Source organism: Bacillus rossius (assembly GCF_032445375.1).
Source record: "Bacillus rossius redtenbacheri isolate Brsri chromosome 4 unlocalized genomic scaffold, Brsri_v3 Brsri_v3_scf4_2, whole genome shotgun sequence".
NCBI classification, from domain to species: domain Eukaryota; kingdom Metazoa; phylum Arthropoda; class Insecta; order Phasmatodea; family Bacillidae; genus Bacillus; species Bacillus rossius.
Genome location: NW_026962011.1, coordinates 26858825 through 26879496, shown reverse-complemented (window position 1 = coordinate 26879496; position 20672 = coordinate 26858825). Strand labels below are relative to the sequence as shown.

General features: G+C 37.3%; 1 protein-coding gene across 3 annotated transcripts in view; it reads left to right on the top strand.

The window, feature by feature from the left end:
• The window catches only part of LOC134542500 (uncharacterized), a 145627-nt gene that overhangs the window by 104656 nt on the left and 20299 nt on the right, over nucleotides 1-20672 (top strand). For all 3 annotated transcript variants that reach the window (XM_063386847.1, XM_063386849.1, XM_063386850.1), the window contains 4 exons: nucleotides 265-410; nucleotides 2729-2961; nucleotides 4957-5121; nucleotides 15998-16184. In XM_063386847.1, coding sequence (XP_063242917.1) covers nucleotides 265-410; nucleotides 2729-2961; nucleotides 4957-5121; nucleotides 15998-16184 — 731 coding nt within the window. The remainder of the gene's footprint in view (nucleotides 1-264; nucleotides 411-2728; nucleotides 2962-4956; nucleotides 5122-15997; nucleotides 16185-20672) is intronic.

Here is a 20672-nt window from a genome sequence, read left to right as displayed (position 1 = left end):
GCTCACAATTCCCCAGCACTGTTTTCCTGTCCAGACAGCTTTCAAGGTATTAAAGACTGGAACCAATTGTTGCTATTTTGTTTCTACTTATGTAAAAGTTCGTTTTTAATATTTTAGTTTTTTTTATGTAATAGCGCAAACACAAAATGTGTTATTAAACGACCTAAATTACATTTTCAACACTGTGTATTATTGGGTATCATTAGCCAGCCCTGATAGTTTTCATTTGAAATAGGTTGAACATGTGATCCTTCAATGTTGCAGCTTCTTGAAGCTGCAAGTGGTACCAGGTGGCCAGCAGCACAGTGTGCCACTGAAATGCTGCCTGCAGGCAACAGACACCACTAAATCATCACTAGGCGAATGTATCGTTATTTCCCGTCCTTCGAGCCGCTCTTCTGATAGTTGTGGTAAGTAGCACCGTGATTGTATGTTATTTCCATTTTTGAACAAAACATTTATAATACATAATACTGTGATACCTATTTACAATTAACCTCAGATACAGTATGTCATTAAAGTCATGGTACACTTTCGACCGGTCACAGGAAAGCAACAAAATAAGATAAAACTGTGAAATCTTCACCAAATAAAAGGTCAACTTTCTAAGTTTGCATACCTGTTCAGTGTAGTTCGATGTGGCCACCATTTGTTGCCCTAAACACATTGAAACAATTTTCAAGTTCTTCCCACACACTGTTAAGGACGTTGTGTAACAGAGTGAATAACTTCTATGATTCTCCATTTTAAATTATTGTGATAGATATGTTCACTGTATTGCTTCAAATAAGCCCACAGGTTAAAGTCTAATGGTGTTAGGTCCAGAGATCGTGATGGCCATGCCTTGAAAGCACCCCTGCTATCCACTGCTGGGGTAATGGTATCCAAAAACTCACAAACAATGTTGGCATAGTGTGGAGGAGTGCCGTCCTGTTGAAAGATGACACCTTTTGGAAATTGTGGCACTGCATACAATTGCAACATGTCAAGGTATATGTTTGATGTCACAGTCTTCTCCTCAAAGAAAAATGGGCCCATAACTTAATCATGCATCAGAGCACACCACATATTTACCTTAGGGGTGTTACGTTGGTACTCAACGTAGGCACGAGGATTTTCAGCACCCCATATTTGGACGTTATGGTGATGAACATGTCCACAGATATGGAATGTGACCTCATCGCTAAACACAATCTTCTTCTGAAATCGTTCATCCGTTTCGATCTTATTAAGCATATCTGTAACAAACATGAATTGTGTGGGTCTTATCCTCCTGTTTGATAGCATACAACAGCTGCATTTTGTAACCTGAAAAACTGAGATGTTTCTTTGAAACCTTATGAACTGTAGTCTGGGTTAGGCCTAAGTCACAAGCACACACGCACACCAATTTTTTGGGGCTCCTTTGGTAGCTCTTTCCCGGATAGCCACTACACATTCGTCACTTATCCATGGTCTATCAGAAAGGGGTTTGTTCCAAAAACTGCCGGTATCCTAGAGCTGCTTATCCCACTGATTAATGGTATTCCTATGTGATGGCTCTTTGTTGTACACGCAACGATATTCACATTGAACGTTGGCCACGGATTCAAGTTTAGTAAGCCACAGAACACATTGAACTTTCCTCCGTACCGTCCACATCTCAACTGACTTGGTCTGATCCGCTGCTTCTACGCAGTTTTTGGTGTTCGTAGTGTGTCATCAACTGTGCACGCACACCGTTGCATATCATATTACAGAAACTCTTTGCGATACTGTCAAATTTAGTGCAAGTTTCAAACTTTCTTTTCGTTTCTGTTAGCCACAGCAAGCGTTCATAACTGAATCTTGACTTTTCGGACATACCATATTAGGTACTTATGCCTGACTCAAAATATATTGTCACCTTTTGCCCCAAGCTGCATGCACTATTTGCAATTATCAATATGTGGGGAAAAAATTCTTATTCACATTCAGTTTGAAAATAAATTCCTTTTCTCACCTCTTACTCTACTTTTCTCACTTCACTTTCCCCAACTCTCATGCTCTTTTTCCCATTTACTAATCAATGTTCTCCACCCTCCATCACTCTACTTTATAAATCTCCCACTTCCTACCCTCCTTCCAACATCTTCCTTCCCTCAATCCTTTCATCATACATTTCCTACCTTCCTCCTTGCACTTCTATCATCCTTTCTTATTATCCATTGCAGTATTACTTCTCTGTCCCCACAAACACCTTTCCTACCACACACTTCCCACCATCCATCTCCCTTTCCCTATCCACCATCTTAATTCTCCCCTTTTTTCCTTCTTATCCACACTCCTTACTGTTTTTCCTCCACACTTTTCCTTTTCTTCCCAACCTTTATGTTCTTCCCCACTGTACACCTTTTTCCCCCCCAACCCATCACTTTTTTCCCACCCATTATCTTCTTTTCCCCTCCAATAGCATTATTTTCTCCATCCTTCACCTTGTGCCCACCCATCACCTTTTCCCTTCCCTTAATGTTCTGTTGCAGACCTATTATCTTTTCCCTACCATTTGTCTTCTTTTTCCTACCATTCACATTCCTCCATCAATTGCCTGTTTTTCCTTCACTCGTTGCCCTGTTTTGCCACTTGCCAACGATCAGCTGCCTTTTCATACCAGCCACCGTTTTTTTTTCTTTACTCATGTTGTTTATTACATCTGTTGCCTTACATGCATATTCATCTCTTCACAGACCTGCTTGATGGTATGTTGCAGAGAACAGTCGAGAGTCTGGTGATGTGGAACTGCCTCGGTCCCACTCCCAGTCATCTGTCTCCGGCGGCAAGGCCCAGGCTCCTCCCCTGAAGCTGGAGGCCTTACACCCGGTCCTGTCCTTCCAGAGTTTGGGCGTTGGTCACACGCTCAAGGTCAGCACCACCATCCGCAACTACGCGACCCACAGCTACAAACTACGCCTCACCATCTCCTCCGAGGGAGGTGACTTTAAGGTCAGCTCCTCATTGGCTTCAAGTGTTCTCGCATGGTTTATGTATACTACTTACAGTAGAACCTCGTTTTTACAGATCTGGGATTTGCAAATTCCATTGATCAAAGCAGACCTGCCAACTCTCACGATTTTGGTGTGAGGCTCATGATTTTAAGGTCCATCTCACGCCCTCACGCCAAAATAGTGTTTCCTCACGATTTTTCGGGGCCCCAAGGTTTTGTTTGTAAAAGTTACAAAACAAGTTTTACGAAAGCTTACAGTAACGAGTTTCCATCAATACTCGAGTCACGTAAAGGAAGCAATTTTGCGTTTTGTAGCGTGTACTGTGCTGATTTTTCTATCTCGCATAGTGGAAGAGGAGACATTGTGAAACATGTCGCTACAAAAAAACACAACTAACACGTGAAGTGTATTGCTTCCAATAAAAAAATTAATTTTGCTGTGAACAGTGATAATAGTGTTACACGAGCAGAATGTTATTTTACATCTTTTTTAGTTGCGGCGCTGCATGATCACTAGCGCTAAATTATGTTCTACTAAATTAAATCTGCAACCTATAATTTGTTGAAATAAATTTTGAAGCAGAGACCATGTAACATGTGTACAGGTGTGTCACTTAAATTTAAAGATTCTCATGTGTTGTTTTTTTATATCTAACCTGTATTTATGGGCCTGAAAATTTTTATCGCGGACCTCATGATTTTTTAAATTTGAATGTTGGCAGGTCTGGATCAAAGTATTTTTTACTTGCACCCAATAGTATTAATGCTTTATTTTCCTGCTTTGTGCGAAAGCATTTCCCGCAATTTACATTTAACAGCAATGCATTTAATAGCAAACCATCACCAAAAAGTAAATAGGAAAATTTATATTTATCATACTTATTGTGTGTGGTCATGGCAGGTTTGCTTGCCATTTTAAACAACCTTTTTCTTCTTCTTCTCCTCCTCTCCTCTCTCTCTCTGTCTGTGTCCTTGTAAACCATACGGTCATGAACTGAAACTTTGGTGACGTAGGAACGAAAATGATGTTCAAACCAAGATGGCATCTTTCAATTTTAGATTGTTCCCCTTTGTATATTATGTATATAAGTATATATGTATATTATGCATAAAAATATTTGTAAATGTCATTTACGTAAATAAACAGTATTTTACTGAACTTTCATTTAAATAAGTTTATTATTGAACAATTTGCTGTAAATATAGCATCTTTGTACATGTTCGGTTATGCTTGTTGTAAATAGGTGTGTGGAAATATTCGTAAACACGAATAGTTGCAAATAGCAATTAGTATACTATTGACATTTGGAGGTCGAATATAAAAATAAAAATTGTGAATATTTATAAGCACACTGGTTTAATTTCTGTCGGTTCAGAGTTATTCGTTTTTCATCTAATTTTAATGTTGTCGTTTCTAATAATATATTCAAATAAGCATGTACCTACTAAAATGCATGTTTATAACGTTTATTCTAAGAAATTAAAATTAAACATTTTACTTCTTTTTTTATTTAAATATATATTTTGGTTGCTGGACCGAACAACAATAATAAAGTCTTCACTCTTTCATGTCGTATGATGATGAAATTTGTACGTGGTTTGCTACCACATAAAAATTTTTGATTTAAACCCGGCACGGTACATGGATTGAGACATAATCTTTATCATCAGTTATCTGTGTTTTTATCCTTACAGCAACCTGTTACAACTGTTTTGAATACACTGTTTTACAGTATTTAATTTTTTTTTTTTTGGTATTCCCCCTTAAAATTATATTGGCATTCAATAATCTGGCCATGGTCTGAAAGTGTCTAGTTGAAGTTATTTCTTTGTGCTAGGGTGGATGTCCAAGTGTATTTTTTGCGGTTTTGTTGGTTGATATGCAAAATTAAACATGCGTACTTTTAACTGTGACATACTAAGTTTAGTGCTATGAAAGTAATCTGCTATATGTTAATGCGCTGCATTAAGTTACGTGGGCATGTGTGCGACAGATGATAAACGACAATGGCGAGGCGGTGCTGTCCCGAGTCCTGAAGCTTCACGCAATGGAGTGCAAGGTGCTCAAGTTCCAGTTCACGGCCACGCAGCTGGGCGCGGCTGTGGGCACGGTCGTTCACCACCAGCTGGCTCCGGTCAACTCCGCCACCCACAAGAAGGTGCGCTTGGCGCACAGAAACGCAATACACCAAACAGCAACATCAAATCAAGTTCATCTTATGAGAAAAATTATTTAAATGCTATGTTGATTCTGCAGAAATTATAGTTTGGTGTTTTAAGTCTAAAGAAAGAGTTTTAACTTAACTCGGTGTTTGTGTGACTGTTGAAAGTTTTATAATAGAATGGTGTTTGATTTTAGTTTTTTTTTTTTTTAATTTTTTTTTTTTGTTTGGATTTTCGGTCACAGCGACAGTACCGTATTCACTCGCGTAATGTCCGTCCTCGCATAATGTCCGCACCCTTTATTTATATATCCTTAAAAGAAAAAAAAAATTCGCATAATGTCCGCACCAGTCGTCTACGGCGGGCAACACAACTTTGGCCACCCCTAAAGGACGCAGTATGAATGGAAAGTTGACGGCTCTGTAAACAAAGCCGTGACCTTGAGCTGTCCTTTCTCTCCTGTCCTGAAAGGGTGGGGAAATTGAACTGAACAAAGCACGGTAACTGTAAACACAGCTGACCAACACGCACGCAAGTTCAAGGCATGAGTTTCGCGTCGAGTTTTGTAGTGTAGAGTACAGAATGGGTAAATATAAATCCTTCACTGCGCGGTTTAAATTAAGAGTTGTTCGTTATGCTGAAGAGCATGGGAACAGGGCTGCTGAAAGGGAGTTTGAAATGCACGAAAAAAGTGTTCGTCAGTGGCGGAAAATAAAAGAACGGTTGCAATCAACAAATTCAACACGGCGTGGATCAGTCTTGTTTTCTGTTGAGGTAAGACACGCAGCGCAGCGTAAAAGAAAGGTCAACTTTAATTAGTGTGTACCCTGTTTTACGTGTCAGGACAGAACAGAACCCCTCTTTGTTTACATTTGGTTGGAATCCCTCCCTTGGTCATTCTCACGCTCTAAATGTTTCCTTCCCCTTCCTCCTTCTCTACGTCACGAAGGCCATCAGATTGCCGGTAAGGGGGGGGGGGGAGTACAGTGCGCAGCAGATGTGGAACTGGTGAGTCACTGCGCTGTTGCCAGCTCGCTGGTTACCTACGTGCTGCACGTAAGGATATGGTACGGCTAAAATATTGCAGCCGTGCCGTTAATAGCCGTTTTAATCCATCACATATTAATCACATTAATAAGGCACACGTAACCACACTTATTTCAGTGTAGCGCGTAATTTTTTTTAATGTTCCGGCGGGTGCGAGACAGTTACCGGTGGCAATTACAGCAACGTAAACATGGTCTAAGCCGTGTTGTTTGCAAGCGATCCCGCAGCAATATTATTTTAAAATACCTAGCTAGTGAAATCCAAATTGATTTTAGATACGTTTTGTGCCTTTTTAGTAATAATTAAGACACAAAATTTTGTATTTTTGTATTTTTCCTCGCATAATGTCCGCACCCCATTTTTTTTTTAGCCAAAAATGTGGTCAAATTACTGCGGACATTACGCGAGTGATTACGGTAATAGTGACAGAGTGACAGTGGCAGTAATAATAAAATTCCAGATATTTGGGAATGTATCAGCAGAATCAAAGAGTTTGATTTAGCTAGGGGAAATTTGCCGTAGTTAAACATTAAGTCCTGTTTTGTGATGAGTTGTTTTTGATGTGTGGTCTGTTGCATGTAGAAACAGACAGTGTATGTAGTGTGGCCAGTTGTCTGCCTCTCCCCAGCAATAACATTGGTCACACAAAGAGCCACTTGGCACTCGTTTGAGAACTCCTTACTGTGTTTTGTGAAGCAGTTTACATCACTATGAGTTTTTCAGTGTTTATTTAGTTAACCAATTAACTAAACAAGATTTCATCTAGGAAACCTGTAAAAGCATATAAATTTTATGTCACTGTAATTTGATTTTCATTGCTCTTATATTTTCAAATGCTAAAGTAATCATCTGTTCATGAAATTGTGGCTGTGAATTTCCCAGATTTTGGTGATGCAGTTCAAAGACAACCTGAGAAATTAATTGGTGTGTTTTTAATCTGCTTCAATGACTATTTAAATAAATAAATATTACTTCATTTATGTCCATTTGTCTTTGTATTTCAATCATAACTTAAAGAAAAAGAATACTGTTATGAAATATCAATGTATGGAATGACTTACATGGACTACTAAACTTGACTATGGTCATAACATTCTTCAAAACTTCTCCTGTTATCCAAATTCATGTTCCACGAGGCAAAAAGTTCTGACACTAGGTTCTGACACTGGTGTTTTTTTTTTTTTTTTTTTTTGTTACTTCTGACCAGGGTGGCCACACCACAGAAGTTAGAAAACAAAATTTCTTAACATACAATATCAAACATCTTCGTTCTAGCAATTTATTTTGAATTACATGGCACAGTAAATTTTGTTAAAACGAAAGTTCTAACTACACTAGAATCTCGTTATAGCCAGCACGGTAATAGCGAGAACACGGCTATAACAAGGTATTTTTGAGGAATTTACGGCGTGATCGCTTGTAGCGCGCTTTTGTTATTTGTCTGCTTTATCTCCACCCCTCTCGCTCGCCACTAGACATCTTGCCGTTGACGCGTCACATTCTTCAGCCGTGCAGTCGCCACCTAAGTGCGTGGCTTAAAAATAGAATCCCATCCTTTCTTTCTTTTATCAAACTTCCGTTAGTTATCTGTGCCATGTGTAGACAAAGTTTGAGATTGGAACAGAAACAACGTAAGAAAGTATTTTTTACAAATTAGAAATATGTATGTTTTTGTTTTTATAATAGCGTATTTTCACGTTTTTTTTTTTGGTTATCTTAAAAAAGATAATATCAAAAAGCCGCTCTAATGAAATTTAATTGTTTCTTGGTTAACAAAAACTATTAATTTTCAAATATTGTTAATTGTTTATATTCTATTTATTATTATTTACGCGACGTCATACTGTACGCGTACGCAATACGACTGGATTCGTTGCTGCAACATAACATAGCATGTTATGCGGTATCAGAAGTAACGAGTAACGTAACGATAGTAACGAGTACTAATTGTTATAGTAACAAATACATACGGTTACGCATTTTTTCGTTACTTTTACACCTCTAGTCGGCACTACCGTATTTATTTCCGAATCGCTAGGGCAGTTTTCTTGTAACTTTTGTTTCGGTCAGTTGTTGGGGTATCTGTCCGAGAAAGGGGTGGTGATGGTTTGAGTTTAATCCCAAATTTATTTTCTAAAAAAGTTGACAGGTTTCTTTCAATGAAAAAAGTATAGTTTTCCAGCGACTATTAAGTTTGAGGGGTACGTGCGTTGCCGCAGCCGCACTCCTGCTTTTTTGTAAGGAATTAAATCGTCGCGCTACACTAGCACCACCTGTTAGCAACATCCTGAACCAACATGGCCGGCAGCAGACAGCCCGCGTCGGCAATAGATAGCAGGACAATGCTGCGTCGGCCGCGGGCTGAGATGCTATACTTACGTGGCTTGATAGGGTATTCTGGTTATTTTGACGCAATCGGTGATCACATCCGTACTTATGGGGTATCGTTTTAAAGAGAATTCACTTATCTGCTCACAGAAATTAAGATTTCGTTAATATAACCTGTTATTTTCCAATTATACAGGTTCAAACACAATTTTTATGCTAGTTTCGGTTAATTTTTATTTTTTGGGGGCCAAAATTTGTCCAATTCGGTTATAGCGAGGACACGGTTATAGCGAGGATCAAACCCGGAACCGTGACACCTCGCTATAACGGGACTCTAGTGTGTACCCTCTGAGTAAAAGTTATGATCTAGAATAATACATAATTTACAATAATCATGTTGCAATGTATTTAATTTTTTTTAAATACCAAAATATTTAATTGATTATGGGTTTGAACACTGCTTAATTTTCCATGCATCTGACTGATAAGTCTCGGCATCACTTGTCATGTTAGAGGTATTGGTATGGTTTTATGCTAATTCCTAGAGACCCCAAAAAATGGTGAAAAAATTATGCCATTGGCGGTGTAAACAAAACCTCATAGCGGTACATATAAATGAGGAAAGCGGTGCTTACGAATATTTTATATTGTAGATAAAAATACAATTATAAATAGCTGTTAAAGTTTTGTATGTGAAAATCTGCTTTACATAAATAGGAAAAAAGTAAAAACTTCGTTAAATGATTCATTCGATTAAATATTGTTATACTTTTTGATTACAATACTTCACGTATGATAACTTGGTACTACTCATCTCAAGAAAATACTTATTCTCACATGGTACTTTGGTACAGTTTTATAACCTGTTTTGTATGTCAGTATTTTTTAAACAGTATCAAAGTGATTTCTTATTTTGCAAAAAAAAAAAAATGTTGTAAACTAAAGAACACAGGCTTTACAAAGACTAAACACGTCTTAACAAAGTAAAAACATTCGAGATATTTCATTAAAAATTCTAAGTTACAATACACAGTATTTCAATATCCAAATTCAATTATAGAGTATCTCACTCTACATACTAGAAATTCTCCTCTGCAGGCAAGTTTCGTTGGTACACAAATATGTAACACAACAGTTACCATAGTATCTTTCATAGGCACTACAAAGTAGCAGACTCTGCCTTACATCGGCCCACTTTTTCTGTTGTTTCATCACACAAGAATACAATCTGTTTGTCTTCTACAGCGTGCCTTACTGCTTCCGTATTTGCCTGGCCAATTTTTGGGACTTAAATTTCTCTAAGCGTGTTGGCTGATGGCAAATCCCCTGCACCTAAAATGTATACATACAGTAAGTCCTCGGCCAACTAGTACTTCTCAGCTTTATAGAATGATTATTTAACCAGCTGCTTTATTACCTTTATTGATTGAAATATAAAAACAGATATATAGTACATACTGTACGTAAGAGCAGGAAGCGTCCCTCATGATGTATGATAAGATAAGGCGGTGAACGTGTAGCTTACGCTACATAGCATAAATTAACTACCGAAGGAAACAAAGAATTATATACGGTGTTTTGGTTAAAATAAAGATTTACGGTCATTGTAAACGACGTTATTGTGAATCGGCGACAACTTAAATTGAAACATGAGTACTCAAACATTAGCGACGTTAATCCGAAACAACGTAAATCTGTACGACCTAAATAGAGGACTTACTGTATTGTACAATATACTTCTAAATAGGTAGCATTTATAAGGTTATCGCTGAAAATATTAATGGGCTAATTTACTCAAAACAATTCTTAACCAAACCTAACCTAACCTTTTCAAGATTACTGCTGGATTACCGATTCAAATCAATCAGTCAAAAATATCTTGTGGTGTGCTCACCATTTCACAATGCAATCCATCCTAGTTATGTGTTTGTTAATCTGAGGTACTTGCATACAGTAGAACCCCGATTTAACGAAGTGCTATGGTTACCGAAAATGTTTACTCTAAATCGATATTTCGTTAAATCCGATTTACCGATTTTCAATGACCCCCACACTCATAATCGCGTCCCTACGTTTCCATATCGTAGACAGGGTCGACGCTGATATCTTGTGCTGCCGTGCTATCTCAGACTTCGTCAACTTTACATCTTCAACGTCTTTTAATCTCGCTCGTACGGCCCCCGGTTCGTACGTACACCTCGGTCGTACATACAGATTTTCAGAAACCGTGAAAAATGAAGCATAAAATAAAAAAAAAGTTTAAAAATATGTAAAGTGTAAGAAATACGTTAAAGTTTATTAAAATACAGTCGCAACCTGCAGCGTTTATAACAAAAACGAGCTACATACACATTGCGTCACAGTAAAAAAATAAAAAAAAATGGCCGCAAATTCATGGAAAATTTCCGTCAATAGCCCGCCGTACGCGGAGAAAGGTCATTGTACTCGGTCAGCTGCTGTTACGGCGCGGCGTAGCCGCCGGCTGACTCTCTTTGTTCGCTGAGCTGCGCAGCACTTATAAAAAACGTATTTCAAAAACTAAACACCGCGCACAAAGCTCTTGCTGAGAATAATAGAGCTGTAGCAAACCGTATGTATTCGGTACTGAGTAACGGGTACGCCATCTAGTAACGAGTAACGAAACATTACACACGGCTGCATCTCGTTACTCACATTTTTCGTATGTTTTACGCATGCGCGCGCATATTCGATGAATTTTCGTTACAAAGAACGATGTTTGTTTATTAAGTAAAGTATAATTTGGAAATTCGTCGTCAAAGTTTTTTACTGTTTATTAAAGGTATTGTGTGTGTAGACAAAGTTTGAGATTGGAACAGAAACAATGTAAGAAAGTATAGTTTACAAATTAGAAATATGTTTTTTATTATCGCGCATTTTAACGTTTTTTGTTCTTATCTTAAAAGAGATAGTATAAAAAAAGCCGCTCTAATGAGATTTAATTATTTCTTGGTTAACAAAAACTTAATTATCAAATATTGTTAATTATTTATATTCTATTTATTATTTACGCGACGTCATACTGTACGCGTACGCAATACGACTCGATTCGTTGCTGCAACATAACATAGCATGTTATGCGGTATCAGAAGTAACGAGTAATGTAACGTGATACGATAGTAACGAGTACTAATTGTTAATAGTAACGAAAACATACGGGGACGCTTTTTTTCGTTACTTTTACACCTCTAGAGAATAATGATAATGGCGTATTGGTGTGACGTGGTCACAAGTTGAAAAAACCTGGAGGATGGGAAAGGGAATATTTGGAAACGTGTGATTATTGGCTAGCACTGTTACTATGCGGGCATGTTTGGAAGATAACGTGGTGAGTCAAGCCAGGGATATTGTTGAGGGAGGGGGATGCGGACAAAGAAACCCTTCATGACGTCATGTGTCGCGGACAGTCTATCTATCCAGGCGCGCGCAATGGCACGCACCTACGCAATTCAGTTACAGCGCCCGGAGTTTTTAAGTAATTTTAACAATTCTTTTAATTTTTTCGTATTTGGACAGATGATGCAAAGGCACATATTAATATATAGTACCTCCATTCTATTACTGACACCACAGAGTGTAATTTTTAATAAGATTCCATTACTATTTACTTACATCTTTTGGAAATCTATATAATTATTTTAATAAATTGGTGTTTTTTTGATGGTTCCTGAAAACCTTTACGTTAAATCGCTGTTTTCGTTAAATCCGTGTTCGCAAAATCGGGGTTCTACTGTATTTATTTGAAGTAAAGGTAAGGTGGCCATAAAGGTAAGTTAATTGATAAATAGGCCTACATATGCTTATTTACTTTTATTAGAGGGGAGAAACATATCTAAATAAGTAAGGCTAACCTTCAACATGGGTGTTCAACAATTCCCTCATAGCTGGATAATCCTGCTTTTTCCAGAGGAATGTTAACAGCATCATATTAACAAAATTAGAAACAAATTCTTGTTTCTGCACTTTCAGGCTTGTTTGCTTTATTCACACTGTCACCTATCGAGATTTGTTTAGACACGGTAGAATTTTCCTGATAAAATAATTTTTTTTTGTGTGTGTGTCATTTGTTACATGCTTTTTACACGTGTCCCATCAACCCGCACGTTGCAGAACTTGTACATCATAATTTTGTCCCGCTATAATAATATATAAAATCAATCCGATTTTATCTCTCTTTCGCGATCAAATTTTGTCAAAGTTTTCGGCATCTTGGCCATAAATTCAATTGTATCACAAAACTTACAAAATGTGGAGACAGTATTTGTAAAAACTCATAGATGTGTGCACGCAAATTGACTGCCATCTTAGTTCCATGCGATTAAAGTAGGTTAGAAAAATCGACACCAGTGCGCCTTGCAGCAGAAATGACCATTATTCAAAACACGAAAACTGTGGACAGTCAGTTTTGTTGTGTTGGTAGTGTGCACATATCGATTGTTGACATTTTTTACATTTTGTTTTCATTTGCGATGGCAATATTTACTGCTTGTAAACAGAGATAAAAATACATGGATTTCAGTAATGTATCAAAACTATGATATCACGGCACTAGTCTTTCACTCTGAGTTTATTTCATGCCTATGTTTATGATGGCGTAAATAAATAGAACTTGTGACATAAGGAAATCATTTTGTGCGAAAAAGCGTGAATATCATGCAGAAAACTGAGAATTTCGCGCGAAAATTTGTGAATTTCATGACTGTCGAAATCAAAGAAAATTCGTTTAAAGTATCAAATTTTCGCATTATTTCCTGAATTTCACGCTTCGCCATCTTTCGGGGTCTCTACTAATTCCATTTGTTTATAAAGAAACATTGTAAAAATGGGACTTAGAAAAAGGAAATTGTATGTATTACCCAGCTATGGAAAAACAGAAAATAAGCCTCTAATGAATGACTAGGGGCCTGTTCTTTTCGTGATCGCGATTAAACGATGATAAAAGCGAAATCACAGTAAAATACAGTTTTTATGCGAAATCGCCATAACACAGCATTTTTACACGAAATTTAGTATTAAAAAGCGAAATCGCAGTGTTTTTACATGAAATTTAAATACTGGGTAAAAGACTTGTCTCGTCACTGGTAAACAAACACCGCAACATGGCCGCCACTGAACATGTCATAAATGCACTAAAGCAAACAAAAGCTTACACATGCTCACATTATAATGTTAAACCCAAAAATATACTGTTAAATTACGCAAAACTAAGGCGTTTATTTTCCTTCCCGGCATAATGATTGGATAGATAAGACAAATAGGCGAAGTTTTAAAGCCTACGCACACCGCTCGGGACACTGACGTCAGCTTGGAACAGCGAAACCGGATAAATACAAAAGCAAGCAGATGATTGGGCGAACGGTGTTTGGAACAGCCTTACGTGAGTGGCCATACCACGTCAGCCGGGGGGCTGGCATATAGTTGGAACAGCGTCGTAGTATCAAACAGATTATCGGGCAAACCAGGCCCTGGAAACTCTTATAGGGGACCTTGGGAACTATCTTTACTTCGTCACCCAGCCGTACGGGGCAGCACAAGCATTTTAAATTGCGCCAAAAAGCGGAAAAATGTAAACAAACATTCATTTTCGAACGGTGTGACGATGATAATTAGTTGGTCAACAGTGTTTTATAGATTTTGTTAATGGGATTAATAGTTTTCCAGATTAGTTTATGGGAATGAACTAATAATCAGTGTCTAAAACAAAAGTTTGTCATATAAATATATGTAACCTATTTGTTTAGGGTATTCAGTAATGAGTAGGTTCAAGTAAAATTATTTAACTTAAATAATTTCAGATATATTTTCAGTAACAATCACACTTTTTTTTTTCCTCCCCCAAGGTTTTAGTTCCGCCTTAGTGTTTTAAAGAGAATTTTAGCACCGCTTTTGTATTTTTAAGTGAATTTTAACACCGCTTTTGCTAATTTTTAATGACGAAATCTGAAAATTTTATTTACCACTTTCAGGGGGCCCTATGAATGTCTAATTTGTAACTAGGCAAAAATTTAAACTATGAAAATTTGCTGAACTTCTTAACAAAATGTGAGATTGTCCAATTTTGGTATTATTGGTCAGTTTGGTTTTGGTTTGGTTTTAGATCAAGAACCTCTTCTCCAGTTTTGGTTTTTATAAAGAAAAAATAATTTTGGTTTTTTACACTAAACATATGTGAAATAGTTTTTGCTGTCACTAACCTAAAACTTTATTACATTTAAGTCATACCTTCAAATAGAATGGTCCATGTGATGCTGATATAATCCTGATGGAAAAAATAAATTCTGATACCTGGTTCAGTGTTTTTAACATTTATTTATATATTTTTCATACAATTAAAATGAATTTGATCTTTAATGTCTGCACTTTTAACATAATTTCAATTTGTGTTATTACACAATATTTCAACTTGCATTCTTTGTTTATATTGTAGTTGTCCCTTAAAATACCAAAGGCCAGAAATCATTACGTTCCATTAGGCAAATGCAATACCACCAATATATGAAGGAAATTGAAAGATACCTTATTGATTTAAACTGTGTTTTTGCCATTTTAATTCTTTTAGTCGTTGAAATTTGTAACAACGTAAAAAATTGTAAAAATGCTTGTAGCAGCCAGTCATAAACTTGAATTGTATTTAGATATATTTTCCTTAAAGAATGCAAAAATTAACTTAACAAAATTATAGCTTAGAAATTGTGACAGATAAACTATGCTCTATGACATACATTTTTCTGTCATTATTACATCGTAAGATGTTGATATGACACTAAAGAATGTGTATGTTTACTTTTCCCGTAGAATAAACATTTAGTTAATATTACATATTGCGAAGTAAGGAGTTATAAACATGTACAAGAACCAAAACCGAAGATTTCAAAAGTCTGGTATTTAAAAAAAAAACTGAAATCAAATCCGGAACAAAAAAAATCAGGGACCTGCACAAGCCTAATTTTGTATTGTACTGGTAACAAAATTGTCAACAGGACATTAATTATATGCCTATAATATAGTGGAAAATCCAAATAAATCACCCTAAAGCAAAGTAAATTCATGAAAATGCAATTAACATGTGGGTGAAGCCAAGTCTTACAGATCCACTCACTCTTGTCTAGGTCTTGTTCTTGGACATCTTTGCCACAATTTCAGCAACTACATTGGTTTATTCATCTTTTCCATCAACTTCTATCTGTTTAAATTTAAGTATGAAAATTTATGTCAACTGCTATTTTCGTAGCATTGTGTTTGTATAACACATAGTATTATCTACAATCATACCATATTATTAGAAGTCCTACTGGCTAAGGGATCTGATACATAGATGATAGTTCTGTTAGATGTTTGTTTAATTTCTTGCTGTTTTGGCCATCTTATTTATCTTTTGTGGTTTCTTTGGAGAGTATTGGTGTTAATTTTATCAGTGTTGAAATACAGCACGATGGAAGACAGTTGGTGTGCTTATGTGGACGCGGGGATTGTTGGCAGATCGTGTTGTGTGGCTACGGCGGCAGCGCGAAGATGATTCTGCGCAACATATCTCGGGACGCAAGTGACAAGATGTGGCTGAGCTTGGGCGAGGTGACCAACCCAGGGCAGACCTTGGTGCGTGACATCGTCGTCGAGAACCGCGGGACCATCCCAGGCTTCCTGGTGCTCTCCGTTCTCTTTGAAGGTCAGTTGCCCGATGGCTGTTTCAAGGGCAGGCCGCTGCAGTTCATTAGTGGCCAAGAGAGGCAACAGGTGAATGTGTGGTTGTGTTTAGAGAGAATATATGTAGGAGTTACAAGATTTTGACATCTTGCATTGTTTACCAAGAAAGGTTGCTCGAATTTCAAAAACTGTGAAAACTGGTATCAGTGATTGAAATTGGTGAGGAAATACTAAGGACAGTCAGGGGAAAAATGGAATAGTTTTGGAATTTTTCTTGTGATATAAAAAAAAATTAAAAATATTCACAGCTTTTGCTGATAACTAGGCACCACAAATAATTGTAAAACACAAAATATTATACAATTACACTCTTACTGGACTTTTTACTATAAAACCAAGGTTTAACTTAAAAAATCTTATTCCTGCATGTTTATATACAAACTAGTTTGCCTTTATTTGATATTTATCGATAGAGACCTGAAAAAGGGTAGGTTATTTTTTTCTCAATAGCTGTGTTATTTTTCACAAAATTCACAACAAAAAGCGAGGTTATTTTATTTTTTGTGCACTTTTATTTGCTTGCATTTAATTATTTAATTACATAATAATACTATAACAGAAATTCTATTTTGTAATTATTTATCTTACTAAATTTAAAACTAAAGGTGCATAAATATTCTATCGGTAAGTGTTTAATTTAGTCATCACAAGACAGCATACTGAACACTGCAACATTGTTTTCTTTTAGGTTCTGCCTTTTGTCTGTGACAACCGAGTTGTAGTGACTAAGTAACTGTTCACTGTCAACATTGTTTAAAGGTCTGTACAAACAACATAAGAGACTGATAGTGTAAACTGATTGTAATTTATACTCAGAGAAGTCAGCACTACGTATCTATGTGCTTTTCTCTTGTAAATCTCTTGCACGTCTTCTTGAAGGTCTTCTTAATCCTTGAAAATCTCGAAATGACGACGTTAGGAGTATAGTTTTTATTAGCGAAATAACATATTCTGACACACTTATTTAAAGTGTTGAATTCTGGTGCAGAGGGTCATTGTTGAGCAATACCACTACAGTTTTTTTGTCTGGCATTCACATGTTTGTCACTTTTTACATACTAAGCAACAGAATTTTGATTTTATTTCTTTCAAACGAAACTCAGCAGCTGCAGTATTTACACATTAATGTAAAACGGCATTGGATGCGTAAACACAGTCACTTTTAACTCGTCTGATTGTTGCCTTGCACTAAACAAATTTTTTGGCATTTTTCATGTGGGGCAATTAACATTTAAGACTGAAAATATTGATAACGTTGATAACATCGGTTATGTTAAAACCACAAGCAGGCAGGTATTAAAAAAAATAGGTTGGTCGCTGCAGCATAAAAGACGTTGGGAAAGCAAGTGTATAAACAGTAGTAAAGATTGCAGGGATAGACAGGGATGGTTTGTGTGGATGGCGAATAGGAGGGGGAGGGGGGGGGAGGCTGCCTTCTCAGCGAGAACAGAGAGAGTTGAGGAAGGGAGAGGTTCCTGCGACATATTCATTAGTGTGCACTCTCTCTCTCTCTCTCTCTCTCTCTCCCCCTCTCCCCCTCCCCCTCCCCCTCCCCCTCCCCCCCCCTCCCCCCCCTCTACCTCCCACCCCATTTCCAAGAAATTCTGAAGTGTAATCCTGTGTCATCTGTCAACTGATACGACAAAAGGTGAATAGAAGCAGAGTGTGTGGTTTTTAAACTACTAAACTGTTCCAGCTATCTGCTGGATATTTCAATGGCTGTTAAGAAAAACAACAGCAGTCAAAGCAGGCATAAGTAATGCAGTTGAGAGGCAGACACTGTGTTTTTCAACTAAGCTCTCTCAGCCTTCTGCCTGGCAGGTGACGGATACGGTTATGGTTCTGTGTTCGGAAGAAGAGTTACAAAATACGATCACAGTAGGAAACATTGTTTGCATTGTTTATTTGTGTAGAAATTTGTGAAAAAAATGGGAAAAAATGGGAAAATTATGTGTTGACTTGAAAACATCACAATTCGCGTGGTTTTTAGAGTTTATCGAGATCACAATTTTTTAATGTTCCTAGTTATAGGTGAATTAATATCAATTGTTTTTGAGCATTGTATCCATCTTAAACAGTACTAATATTGTACAAACACAGACAGGACTGCGACACGAGCCATGTCCGGAGCTGACTGGCAGCCCTGCACGGCTACTAGCGACACATGCTGTCCACTGACTTGAGGTGTGACATGCATGCCTGGCTAGATTACAAGGATCCTCGCTACCCCACTCCCCCCTCCGCCCCCCACGCATCATCCTGCCTCGGTCTTATAGAAGCCGCCACGCCTAGTGGTTGCAAACAAACACCACCTTTCTCTATGTTTTGGGCGTCGGGTCGGCCCAGGATGATGTGACTCGTCACAGCCGCTCTCGTCGGTTTGAGAATGGCGCCACAGGTACTTAAGCAGGGACGCCTTACTCCTTGGGTTCCGAGCGAATTCCGAGAGTTTGGAGAGCCGCCGCGAGTGAAGGGAAGTGCAACATTGGCGAAGAGGGTGAGAGACCCCCCCTCGAGAGCGGCGTGACGAGGAGCGACGGGACCGTGAGAGTGCGACTGAGTGGCACGAGACAGTGTGTGTTGTGGACAGGTGCATGATAAAGGGGCGAATCACTGTTGAGCCCTGCTCCAGTGAGGAGTGCGGACTGTGGAACTTGTCAGACATTGAGTGACTTGCGAATAAACATTTTTAAATGCCAGTGTCTGGTAATCGGACATTTGTAAGTACAATTATTTATTAGTAATGTAAATATTAGTAATTAATAAAACTGTAACAAAACTTAATTGGGCTATCTCTTACGAACCCAGTTCTCCCCAAGTAGATCGCAACAATATTTATACCTGGTCATTTGTTTCGCCATGCCTGCAGCACCTGTTGGCAGCCGATCATTTGAGACAGGCTAACAAATGCCAGTAGGCTAGGACTTTTTCACGTCATATTTGACTAATGTTGGTATTTAATAGGGATGTGCATAGGTTTAAAGAAATGTAGTCGTGTTAAAGACTAATATTCTGTTTTTTTGGGAAAATTATAAAATTTTTAAAATTCCAAAGAATTTTTTTTTAATTCAATATGTTGAAAGCTGAATTTAATATTGTTTGAGATCATTAATAACAACAGTGGTATTAGATACTGCATTTTTATGGGAAATAGAATCATTCAAGCTTTTAGAAATAGATTAGAACTGTAAAAAGTATTTTCTTATTGTTATTACATAGGTACAAATTGAATACATGCCCACTTGCAGAGGTAAAATCTAAACTTAATTTTATGAAATTTTTGTATATTTGCTCTTGTAGCCGGTTGGTTGTTGTCTGTATAGACAGCACACTAATTCTGGTGTTCTCTGTGCTCACGGCACATTGATTTCATTAATATGTGTAGGAAATGTTTTGCAACAGTGGAAAGACTTGCAAAAGCGAAAACAGCCAACAACAGAACAAGCTACTGATGTGTGACCCAATAATACGTATTCCCCTATCCTTCTTCCCCTTCTTTTCTTCTTATACACATGCAACTTACCGCGCACCACAGCTAGCAAGACCACTGGCATGACTTTAAATAGCAGATTATGTTTTCATTAATCATTTCTTACTCAAAATAGTCGAGTTACGTGAAAGGATGTAAGTTTCAAATTTCATTGTGTATCCTGTCGTGTGTCAAACATTCATGGGTGTTGGTATGTATAGGGTAGCCACAGAAAATTGCTGCTGCACAACTTTTTGCACCATATTCCTAAATTTATTCATTTTTAGGTAGATGTTTAAGTTTAGGTTAGCATTTAGGTAATGTTAGTTAGCCCTCTCATAAATACTATGTTGTTTTAGTAGTTTTGATGTTCATGTTTATAGTTTTTGATGGTAATATTCTTTTCATCAAATAGTATCATTTCATTAGTGAGCAAACATTTTGATTAAGTCTGCATTTTTGAGAAACTTATATTATCTGCAGAATTAAGAAATTTTAGTGTAAGTATACATAATTTCCAACAATTTTCAACAATTTTCTCTTTAACTTATACGTATACTGTGCACACACACATATATACTTACATACACACACAGCCCCTGTATGTTTATAACGGTTCGTTATATACAAAAATATATAAAAAAAGAGATGTTAAGCGCCAATTGTAGTTTTTGTTTTATTTTTCAAAATAGAATGTTGCACAGACGAATCCAATCACTTTCAAAATTTTTCTCACTCATTCAACTCGTACATCCGCCTGTTGAGAATTCCTCGCAGCTCGGGAGATGTTATTTAACGAAAAATGATGTAGGTTAAGTCCTTCAGTAATGTTTTACTGTAAGTACACGAAATCAGTGCGGCCTCAAACAGGGCCACACCCAGCAAAAACAAATTTCGCCATGAGCTAGGTGCCGACGTCGGTAGCCGCAATTTCTAATTAAATATATAAATATGTCCAAAAAGTTCCAAAAACAACAAATG